The sequence below is a fragment of the Pygocentrus nattereri genome, chromosome 27 (genome assembly GCF_015220715.1).
Source record: "Pygocentrus nattereri isolate fPygNat1 chromosome 27, fPygNat1.pri, whole genome shotgun sequence".
Taxonomy (NCBI): Eukaryota; Metazoa; Chordata; class Actinopteri; order Characiformes; family Serrasalmidae; genus Pygocentrus; species Pygocentrus nattereri.
In genome coordinates, this window is record NC_051237.1 from 8,030,295 (window position 1) to 8,043,064 (window position 12,770).

A 12,770-nucleotide genomic window follows, 5' to 3' on the forward strand; every position below is an offset into this window, starting at 1 on the left:
TGGTTCTCCTTCTTATCTAGTTGTGTTTCCCATACATATTTTTTTCGCTTGAGTCAAGACGAATCGCTGTCACGTTACGTTCCTGTACAAACTACCTACAAATAAAACCCCAAGCTGGTTACCATGCACTACATTACAGCATCACTAAAATAGAATGGACCAGAATCTGGAGCCTACATTTTTGTAGGGCAGTACTGTGTTAAATCAACTAACGCTATGCACCAAATGAAAATGAATTGCCTTGCATGTTAGCCTGTCACACTTGTTATATTTTTGCAATTATTTGTGCTAACTGCAATAACTTTTACATTGCAACAAACAGAATTAAATCTGTTATTTTTATTAGTCAGGTTGAGGCAAAAGCCTGCAAGTTAAAGAAAGCACAAAACACATTAATTGAGACTTTATGAGTCTTGTGAAAACAACTTCTGATTGGTGCAACAACACCTTTAGAGAGCAGTGATAAGTAGTGTTTGTTTATCTGAGCTTGAGCTGTTTCTGTTTCTGCAAAATAACAAGTAATGACAAGCTAAGACCAGGAAGCAAGACAGTTAATTAGCTAATTTGGCCACTTTAGGCTTTGACTTTAACACAACATAACTGTATCAAACTAAAGTTAACATAGGATGGCCAGTTACCTTTATGACATTTTAAAATCAGTAGCACAATTATTGTCACACAGAAATATACATTACCTCACATCTGTGAATTTTGCAGTTAGCTAGTTATAACTTAATATGCTCATTTTCCATTGCAACATTTTGAAATCCTAAACAGTATATCAGAAATTGTCATATTGTAGCTATGGAAGGACAAAAACATCTACTTCACACACTGTACAATGTCCCACATTTCACTACTCAGCAGTTCTAGTACATCATCTAGGCATTATATTACATCTCATACTAGTCCAAACCCTGACTGATTCGGAGACTCAGAAGTAAAAAGTAAAACAGTACCATCAGTAGAAATTCCTACTTCCATAAAGTGGAAAATCAGAAAAGAAACTCCCAAAGTTCAGAAACCTTTGAGTGTTGTTCATCCTCATAGTATCGGTAAATGTTGCCCTACTTAAAATAGAAACATACAGGAAACCTTTGAGTTGCTTTAGTGAAGTCTGACACCTATACTCATAGTTAGGAATTTGAGGTTTAACAAGAATTTTGATCCATGATCTGTGACGAGATTTGATGTCAGCAGGCCTACCTGCGAGTTAAAATATAACATTTGCGTGTTACAGATACAGCGGTACATGGAGCACCAGAAGATGACTTTCTAAGCACAGACCCATGAGAATAATGTGAATGTGTAAGTATGGGGGGTCGTGCATGGAATGCTGATGAAAAGGTGAGCACATAGCATGCTCCCTCCTCCGTGTAATCAAGCATTCATGGGTATTGGGAATAGCTCTAGTATTCCTCTTCTGCTCTCCTGTCTATTTTCAGGCCTCACTGCCTCCAATGCCTGCTGTAAATCACTGGTTATGTAACCTCTTTCTCTCTACATGTCTCTCTCTCTCTCTCTCTCTCGCTTGCTTCTCTTACTCCTTCATTCTCTGGGTTAATCTCCTCATAAAACCTTTCATCCCTCTCTGATCATACAGAGAAGCGTCTAAATACTCTTACTATGTTGGAGTGTAACCATATGTCCGAGTGAATGAAGCAACTGAAACACTTACTGTTCTGGGGAGTTGATGTCCTCTAGTGGGCCTCTGTTTATTCTAGAAGGGTCCATAGATCCCCACTGTGCTTGGGGCTTCTGCTCCAGGTGATTTTTCAGAACAGATTTCTCACCATCTACAGCAAACAATGGTACACACTGCAAACTTATCCCAATTTTTTTCATAGTTATTTGAAATAACTCCCGTTTTTAACCCTTAACCTGCTAAAATCTGTATGTAGGCCCACGCTTTAATTCATTAGCTTATATAACAGTTTCACAGTAGTTCAAGTTTCAAGTGTAACATGGAGGAGGAAGCCCCCCAAGGGAAGATGTTCGCCCATCTTATTGTCTTTTCTGATCAAATTATGGAGCCAAATCTAATAGCAACATATTTTTGAATGAATATGGTCTAATTCATTTTAAAATTCAATCTGGATCACTGCAATCTGAAGATTCATTGCCCCCAGAATTTTATTTGGGGTCAGTTTGTTATTTAATAATAGTGAAAAATGCTTGTAAATATATGAGGGGCCAAGTGTCAAGTGAACAGTACATGTGGGTAAAAAGGATTTTATTTTATTGAAGTAAAAATGTAGAGTTAGACATTTAGGGTAAGAACCCCCCAGACATGGCTGTTCTTTAGCATATTGATAGAAAAATATTATATAGTTAGATTTTGTTCATAAAATTATTAGTGTTTCACTGGCTTGCTATAGTGATATACTAGCTATAGCAATTATTAACTAGAATTAGGCAACATATTTTGCCATTTTGCTGGACATTTTCCCCTGTGATTTTTTACTGAATATTCATAGTAGTTACAGAATAAAAAGTCTTAAGATTGAATGAAATGAATGAAAAACATTGCAGTTTAAATAGTGGAAAACTCTTAAAAAAAGGTTCTTGGCTTGAATGTACAGTTTTTTTTTTCGAAATGGCATATAATCTTTGGATTGTTTATATTACCACTTCAAAGAACTCTTTTACAATCAGTCGGAACTTTGGTGACAGAAGTTCATCGTACTGAAGGTGCTTTTTAGTATTGCACCTGAACTAGACTAACTAAAGAAACAAACATCTCAGAGTGACGGCAGTCACACTGTCTGATCAAAGTATCAGTAATATAGAAGTAATGCAATGCGTTAAAAGAGCTCCACACACCTTTTCCATCTGTGAAGTTACGTATGCTCAGGATGTTGTTGACATCCTGATAGTGGTTCTGCTTGATATAGGGCGTCTTCTCTGGAGTGTCCTGAAGCTGCATGGTAACTTCCTCCAACTCCTTATCCAACTAACCAAACACACAAGCACAATCCAGAATCACAGTGCTAACAGCTTTACAGGCAGGATTTTAACACCAGGGTAGAAGGACACATGTGAAGTGGTGGATTTGTTTTTAGGTCATATATCTTACCTCTGTGATCCTCATGCGGAGGCTGTGGTTGTCCGTCTGCAGGGTGTCCAGGCGAGAAGTGTTGGTCTGGTTAACGCTGGTCACAGACGTGGAGGTCTTTGAGTCATCTTTCTTCTGGTTTTGTGTGAACTTCAGTCGTCGGTTCTGAGTGGCTGCATCTGGGTTTGTCCTCATTGTGATAAGCTGGAAATGCAGAGGAAAGAGAAGGTTTTTTTTTGGAATGGGTGGTTCTGTAATTTCTTACCCTCCTCTGTTTTTGATTTTTATTTTGGGTTTTGTTTCTTTGTTTTTTTCCGTCTTTTCTTTTCTATGATTGAAAATTAAATAAAAATGTATTACGTTATTGAAAAAAAAGGAATAACATGAGTCTATTTGAGATTACTCTACTGGACTGTGCAATGATTAGGCATGTGGTTTGCACAATGCTACATTGTGAGGTAGAAGCTTACATTACTGTAAGATATACTATTCCATTACTTTATGACATATTGTTCCAAGTATTGACACACAGTTTCATTGTTCCATTAATGTAGGACATAATGTTCTATTATTATGACATACCGTTCTATTGCTATATAACACACTGTTCCATTCCTATATGACACACTGTTCTATTGCTATATGACACACTGTTCCATTCCTATATGACACACTGTTCTATTCCTATATGACACACTGTTCCATTCCTATATGACACACTGTTCCATTCCTATATGACACACTGTTCTATTGCTATATGACACACTGTTCCATTCCTATATGACACACTGTTCTATTCCTATATGACACACTGTTCCATTCCTATATGACACACTGTTCCATTCCTATATGACACACTGTTCTATTGCTATATGACACAATGTTCCATTCCTATATGACATACTGTTCTATTGCTATATGACACACTGTTCCATTCCTATATGACACACTGTTCTATTGCTATATGACACACTGTTCCATTCCTATATGACATACTGTTCTATTGCTATATGATACACTGTTCCATTCCTATATGACACACTGTTCCATTCCTATATGACACACTGTTCCATTCCTATATGACACACTGTTCCATTCCTATATGACATACTGTTCTATTGCTATATGGCACACTGTTCCATTCCTATATGACACACTGTTCCATTCCTATATGACACACTGTTCCATTTCTATATGACACACTGTTCCATTCCTATATGACACACTGTTCCATTCCTATATGACATACTGTTCTATTGCTATATGACACACTGTTCCATTCCTATATGACATACTGTTCTATTGCTATATGGCACACTGTTCCATTCCTATATGACACACTGTTCTATTGCTATATGACACACTGTTCCATTCCTATATGATACACTGTTCCATTCCTATATGACACACTGTTCCATTCCTATATGACACACTGTTCCATTCCTATATGACACACTGTTCCATTCCTATATGACACACTGTTCTATTGCTATATGACACACTGTTCCATTCCTATATGACACACTGTTCTATTGCTATATGATACACTGTTCCATTCCTATATGACACACTGTTCCATTCCTATATGACACACTGTTCCATTCCTATATGACACACCGTTCTATTGCTATAAGACACACTGTTCCATTCCTATATGACACACTGTTCTATTGCTATATGACACAATGTTCCATTCCTATATGACATACTGTTCTATTGCTATATGACACACTGTTCCATTCCTATATGACATACTGTTCTATTGCTATATGACACACTGTTCCATTCCTATATGATACACTGTTCCATTCCTATATGACTCACTGTTCCATTCCTATATGACACACTGTTCCATTCCTATATGACACACTGTTCTATTCCTATATGACACACTGTTCCATTCCTATATGACACACTGTTCCATTCCTATATGACACACTGTTCTATTGCTATATGACACACTGTTCCATTCCTATATGACATACTGTTCTATTGCTATATGATACACTGTTCCATTCCTATATGACACACTGTTCCATTCCTATATGATACACTGTTCTATTGCTATATGACACAATGTTCCATTCCTATATGACATACTGTTCTATTGCTATATGACACACTGTTCCATTCCTATATGACATACTGTTCTATTGCTATATGACACACTGTTCCATTCCTATATGATACACTGTTCCATTCCTATATGACTCACTGTTCCATTCCTATATGACACACTGTTCCATTCCTATATGACACACTGTTCTATTCCTATATGACACACTGTTCCATTCCTATATGACACACTGTTCCAATCCTATATGACACACTGTTCTATTGCTATATGACACACTGTTCCATTCCTATATGATACACTGTTCCATTCCTATATGACTCACTGTTCCATTCCTATATGACACACTGTTCCATTCCTATATGACACACTGTTCTATTCCTATATGACACACTGTTCCATTCCTATATGACACACTGTTCCATTCCTATATGACACACTGTTCTATTGCTATATGACACACTGTTCCATTCCTATATGACATACTGTTCTATTGCTATATGATACACTGTTCCATTCCTATATGACATACTGTTCTATTGCTATATGACACACTGTTCCATTCCTATATGACACACTGTTCTATTGCTATATGACACACTGTTCCATTCCTATATGACATACTGTTCTATTGCTATATGACACACTGTTCCATTCCTATATGACACACTGTTCCATTCCTATATGATACACTGTTCTATTGCTATATGACACAATGTTCCATTCCTATATGACATACTGTTCTATTGCTATATGACACACTGTTCCATTCCTATATGACATACTGTTCTATTGCTATATGACACACTGTTCCATTCCTATATGATACACTGTTCCATTCCTATATGACTCACTGTTCCATTCCTATATGACACACTGTTCCATTCCTATATGACACACTGTTCTATTCCTATATGACACACTGTTCCATTCCTATATGACACACTGTTCCATTCCTATATGACACACTGTTCTATTGCTATATGACACACTGTTCCATTCCTATATGACATACTGTTCTATTGCTATATGATACACTGTTCCATTCCTATATGACACACTGTTCCATTCCTATATGACACACTGTTCCATTCCTATATGACATACTGTTCTATTGCTATATGATACACTGTTCCATTCCTATATGACACACTGTTCCATTCCTATATGACACACTGTTCCATTCCTATATAACATATTGTTCTATTGCTATAAGACACACTGTTCCATTCCTATATGACACACTGTTCCATTCCTATATGACACAATGTTCCATTCCTATATGACATACTGTTCTATTGCTATATGACACACTGTTCCATTCCTATATGACATACTGTTCTATTGCTATATGGCACACTGTTCCATTCCTATATGACACACTGTTCCATTCCTATATGACACACTGTTCCATTCCTATATGACACAATGTTCCATTCCTATAAGACACACTGTTCCCTTCCTATATGACGTAATGTTCTATTGCTATATGACACACTGTTCCATTTTAATAGGACACCCTGTTCCATCCATCCATGGATGGATGGATGGACCCTGTTCCATGCCTATATGACATACTGTTCTATTGCTATATGACACACTGTTCCATTCCTATATGACACACTGTTCCATTCCTATATGACACACTGTTCCATTCCTATATGACGTAATGTTCTATTGCTATATGACATACAGTGGGTTGCAAAAGTATTCAGCCCCCTTGAACTTTTCAACCTTTTGCCACATTTCAGGCTTCAAACATAAAGATATGAAATTGACATTTTTTGTGAAGAGTCAACAACAAGTGGGACACAATCGTGAAGTGGAACGAAATTTGTTGGATATTTTAAACTTTTTTTAGAAATAAAAAACTGAAAAGTGGGGCGTGCAATATTATTCAGCCCCCTTGCTTTAATACTTTGTAGCGCCACCTTTTGCTGTGATTACAGCTGCAAGTGGCTTGGGGTACGTCTCTGTCAGTCTTGCACATCGAGAGACTGAAATTTTTGCCCATTCTTCCTTGCAAAACAGCTCGAGCTCAGTGAAGTTGGATGGAGAGCGTTTGTGAACAGCAGTTTTCAGCTCTTTCCACAGATTCTCGATTGGATTCAGGTCTGGACTTTGACTTGGCCATTCTAACACCTGGATACGTTTATTTGTGAACCATTCCATTGTAGATGTTGCTTTATGTTTTGGATCATTGTCTTGTTGGAAGATAAATCTCCGTCCCAGTCTCAGGTCTTTTGCAGACTCCAACAGGTTTTCTTCCAGAATGGTCCTGTATTTGGCTCCATCCATCTTCCCATCAATATTAACCATCTTCCCTGTCCCTGCTGAAGAAAAGCAGGCCCAAACCATGATGCTGCCACCACCATGTTTGACAGTGGGGATGGTGTGTTCAGGGTGATGAGCTGTATTGCTTTTACGCCAAACATAAGTTCGATTTTGGTTTCATCTGACCAGAGCACCTTCTTCCACATGTTTGGTGTGTCTCCCAGGTGGCTTGTGGCAAACATTAAATGAGACTTTTTATGGATATCTTTGAGAAATGGCTTTTTCTTGCCACTCTTCCATAAAGCCCAGATTTGTGCAGTGTACCACTGATCGTTGTCCTATGGACAAAGTCTCCCACCTCAGCTGTAGATCTCTGCAGTTCATCCAGAGTGATCATGGGCCTCTTGGCTGCATCTATGATCAGTCTTCTCCTTGTTTGAGCTGAAAGTTTAGAGGGACGGCCGGGTCTTGGTAGATTTGCAGTGGTCTGATGCTCCTTCCATTTCAATATGATCGCTTGCACAGTGCTCCTTGAGATGTTTAAAGCTTGGGAAATCTTTTTCTATCCAAATCCGGCTTTAAACCTCTCCACAACAGTATCTCGGACCTGCCTGGTGTGTTCCTTGGTCTTCATGATGCTCTCTGCGCTTTAAACAGAACTCTGAGACTATCACAGAGCAGGTGCATTTATACGGAGACTTGATTACACACAGGTGGATTCTATTTATCATCATCAGTCATTTAGGTCAACATTGGATCATTCAGAGATCCTCACTGAACTTCTGGAGTGAGTTTGCTGCACTGAAAGTAAAGGGGCCGAATAATATTGCACGCCCCACTTTTCAGTTTTTTATTTCTAAAAAAAGTTTAAAATATCCAATAAATTTCGTTCCACTTCACAATTGTGTCCCACTTGTTGTTGATTCTTCACAAAAAATTACAATTTCATATCTTTATGTTTGAAGCCTGAAATGTGGCAAAAGGTTGAAAAGTTCAAGGGGGCTGAATACTTTTGCAACCCACTGTACTGTTCCATTTTAATAGGACACACTGTTCCATGCCAATATGACATACTGTTCTATTGCTATATGACACACTGTTCCCTCCCTATATGACATACTGTTCTATAACTATGTGACACATTCTTCCATCTCTATATGATATACTATTCCATTACTATATGACATATCATTCTCATACTATATGGTATACTGTTCTATTACTTTGTAACTGTTCCATTACTATATGATACACTGTTCTTTTAATACACGACATGCTGTTCCATTACTATATAACACATTTTTCCATTATTATATGACATACTGCTCCATGACTATTTGACACACGGTTCTATTACTATATGACACATTTTTCCATTCCTGATATACCATAAAATATACTGTTATCTATTAAATACAAAACAAAAATAGCTTATTTAGCTACATTTGCATTACGTCTCCTGCTAGTTACATCCTAGCTCAAGTGCAAAACTAAAGAAGCAAACTTTGGATACAACAAGTCTTAACTGATTGAAAACATTTGGGAATAAGAAAATTATGTCTATTTCTATAAAGTCACCAGCAGGAATTTGTTAAGCCATTAGTATTTTTCACATAGCTTGGCACAGCTGTCTTGTTCAGCTTTGATGCAAAATATCTTTCCTGAAGTTCCTGTAAAGAAGCCAATCTGCCCCACCACTTTCCTTTGGTATTTCAGAATGCCAGTGCTGCTACTGTTGTTTAGAAATCCCTGACTGTGTCTTTTAAGGACAGAATGCTACTTGACCGTCCCAGTAAATGACTTGACTCAATTTTTTAAATTGTAGAATTGCTGAGTTCTGCAAGGTTCTTACCTTTGGCACAAACACCAGGCACAGTGTGATAGTGCTGCAGAAGATGATGACCAGGGCTACGATGCAGAACTGCACATTCGGCTGATCTCGAGTCAGGAAGGACACAGCCGCCCCGATGATGCACATGATGCCAACGTTGTACACACTCATACCAATATACTTGCTGTCGTTCAGTGCAGGAATGCTGACGTTCCTTGTTTCCCAGGCCAGGAAACAACCAAACAACTACATGAATAAGGAGAGAAATGAGAGAGTTTTAATAGACACCTGAGATCTGATAAGTACTGTCAGTTTTCACAGTGCACTTGCTTTGATCAATAGACAGTGCTTTGATGGGTCTGTCAGGATTGAGGGTCAGAGCTGATCAAATCCATGCTGTAATACAGCTTTATGGCTATAGACAGCAATTTAATGAACATGTTGTTAGAAGCCACTGAATATACAACTAAAATTATTTCTAGATGAAAATAACCTTACTATGCATATTTATCCTTAGCAGCTGATCCATTTTGACAAGGCAGGAAAAAACAGAAAATAGTCATTCTGTCTTGATAAACATCTAGCTGTTCAAACACGATTCTGTCAGCTTATCATCAATAAGAATCAAGACATAAAGAAAAATGACTTTTAGGTTTCACTTAATCTAACTGTTTCACTTTAATCTAATCTAATATCTTTAATCTTCTAAACAGAATCTACCATACTTGTCACCAACATAACTGTGTCTGCAGGGCTGGATATTGAAGACACTTTTATGTTACCGACCAGGTTACTTCAGTTCCATCATGTACTGAAAATTCTGTATTGTTCAATACCAATTGAAAGATGCATGGTTTTGTCCTGACAGCAAATGAAATGTAAAATGGTGTTCTTCAAATTTTAGCACATCTACATAAAAGATACATTGATTATTTTCACTCAGAAAATCAACAAAGCACGGACTGTCACCAGGGGCACCTAAAACAACCCATATGACTGTATGGGCACAGATATCAGTTTAGAAAAATGATGAACAATACCTCATCCTATGTGTCTGAGAATTCTATTGCATCCAGTCCTCTGTAATAAGACTGACTGTTGTCTGTGTATTTCTTAAAATCTGTCTTCTGTGACGAGTTACACTTGAGTAGCTGAACTACTTTTACTGTCAAACAAACGACACAGGACAATTACACAAACTAGCAAGACTTCTTTCTACTTCACTCTCTCCCCTTTTTTCTGCTTCACTCTTTCCCGTTTTTTCTACTTCAGTGTCTCACAGTTCCCCCCAGAAATCCTGAACATAAGATCTAAACTAAGAGAGTGGAGGACCTATAACTGTATGGAGATTATTTGACAAATGAAACATACAGCATATTACAAAAAAACCTGAATATGTTCACAAACATGAAAATACATCATTAAAAGTAAGCTTACATATGCAGATTGTGGCTGTGGCTGCAGACCATGCACCATGGTATGGTGAATCATAATAGAGCATAGAGGACAAATGGAGGCAGACTCACTTAACATGCGGACATTAAAGGCACACAATGATACCTGTTCAGCTTTTCAGAGAAATATGTAATTAACACACCTACAAATCTGACAGATAATTCTGGCAAATGTGACTCACTCAACTCAGTGACGCCCAGAGCAGATTCCTTCTGCACAGAGCTTTAAATCTGATCACATCTCAGACACACATTCACTATAAAAGTTTTAATTCATATTTTTTATTTTCTCTACAATAATAACTTACACAATATTAGTAACTAGAAAATAAAAAGTAATTGTAGATGTTTTAATTCAATATTTCTGCAAACAGCCAGAAGCTACTAAATGATAAATAACATGATGTAATTACCAATTATCAATATTTATTTTGTTGTGGTTCTTTTTTCAAATATGATCCAGAAATTTCTGTTATTGATTTTCTTTGGTGTATTCATTTTATTGTATAATTTCAGTTTTTTGGTACATAGCGTTTTTAAAACCATTTTCAGTTCTGTACATCACACTGAACACATTTAAAATGCCTTTACTTGTTTTACAAATTTCTATTAAATTTCTACTGAATTCCGTGAAATTGCACTGAACTAGCACATTGAAATCATTTTATGTAATTATCTCCAACCAAATTGAGACTGTGTGATTCAACACATTTTGTCTCAGCCTCTATAACTTTTAAACATGCAACACTATTTATGAACGTGTGTAGTGTGTAGTTTTAGAGGCAAAGTTTCAGATGATTTTCAGACCTTGTTTAAGTGGGTTCATGCAAGAAATGTGAATAAGCTGTTATTCTTTGGTCAGCACCCCAACTGTGTTCATTTTTTGTGTTAATATTTGTGTTAAAATGTTTTGCGTTTGTGTCAATACTTACCCCATGGTGGTCAGTCATGACATTGCTAGATTTTTTTAGCATCTATGCCTGAAACTTGCTTATATTTCACACATCAAATAAAACTAAAGAATGCACTGATTGTGATAACAGCAGTTTCTTTACATTAATGTGAGTGCAAACTAAACTATAGTCCAGATGTGAATTTTTTTATCTTAAAATCAAATTTAATTACATAAAAGCATCACTGTTACTGACAAATTCTTCTAAATTTTCCTCTGTAGCTTATTTGTGATTGGTGAAACTGTAGGTGTTACAATTCACCTCATTGTAAAAATAGCTCTCTCTTCTTCTCCATCTCTCCTCTCTCTGCACTTTTACCTATCTACTCTCTCTCTCACCTTTCCCTATCCTAGTTTCCCTATCCTTTCTCTCAATCTCTCTGTCTCCTATTCTCACGCTCTCTCCCCCTCCATCTTTCCCTCCTCTCCCTCTGTGTTCTCTTTTCCTCTCTCACCCTCCATCTTTCTCTACCTCTCTTTTATCTGCTCTCTCTTCCCTCCATATCTCTTCCATCTGCTCTGTCTCTCTTTTCTCTCTCTCCTATCTGCTCTCTCTGCACTCTCTCCCCCTCCATCTCTTTTCTGTCTGCACTTTCATTTGTCTATTTGTTCTCTCCCTTCCCTTTCCTGTTTGCTCTCCCCATCTCTCCTTCTCTTTCCCTATCTCTCCATCTCTCTGCCTTCTATTCTCACTCTTTCTCTTCCCACTCTCTCTCTCTCCCTCCATCTCTCTCTACTCTCCCTCTCTGTGCTTTCCTCTCTCTCCTAAATCTTTCTTCTATCTACTCTCTCTCCCCTTTCCTTCTCTCCTTTTTGCTCTCTCCATCTATTTCTCTTTCCCTATCTCGCTCCATCTCTGTCTTCTCTCTTCTCACTCTCTCTGTGCTATCTTCCTGTCTCACCCTCCATCTCTCTCAACATTCATCTCTCTCCCTCTCTTCCTCTGTTTCTCTCCCTATCTGCCCTTTTCTCGAACCACAAGTACATGTCGGCATTGAATTATTTACTGACCAAGGTGGCTATGCTGGAGGATTTCAAACATATGAAGGTAAGATAAAGGCTAAAGTTTTCAGGATTTCAGGTGTCACATCTCATTTAAACAGCTGGGAGTTGTGTGACAGTGCTTGTCA

The 12,770-nt window shown here is 37.5% G+C and overlaps 1 protein-coding gene across 1 annotated transcript in view; it reads right to left on the reverse strand.

The window, feature by feature from the left end:
• The window catches only part of gabbr2 (gamma-aminobutyric acid (GABA) B receptor, 2), a 267,114-nt gene that overhangs the window by 7,421 nt on the left and 246,923 nt on the right, over positions 1 to 12,770 (reverse strand). Inside the window, exons 15-18 of the mRNA XM_017694665.2 lie at positions 9,256 to 9,480; positions 3,077 to 3,259; positions 2,824 to 2,953; positions 1,679 to 1,796 (exon numbers count right to left, since the gene is read on the reverse strand). Coding sequence (XP_017550154.1) covers positions 1,679 to 1,796; positions 2,824 to 2,953; positions 3,077 to 3,259; positions 9,256 to 9,480 — 656 coding nt within the window. The remainder of the gene's footprint in view (positions 1 to 1,678; positions 1,797 to 2,823; positions 2,954 to 3,076; positions 3,260 to 9,255; positions 9,481 to 12,770) is intronic.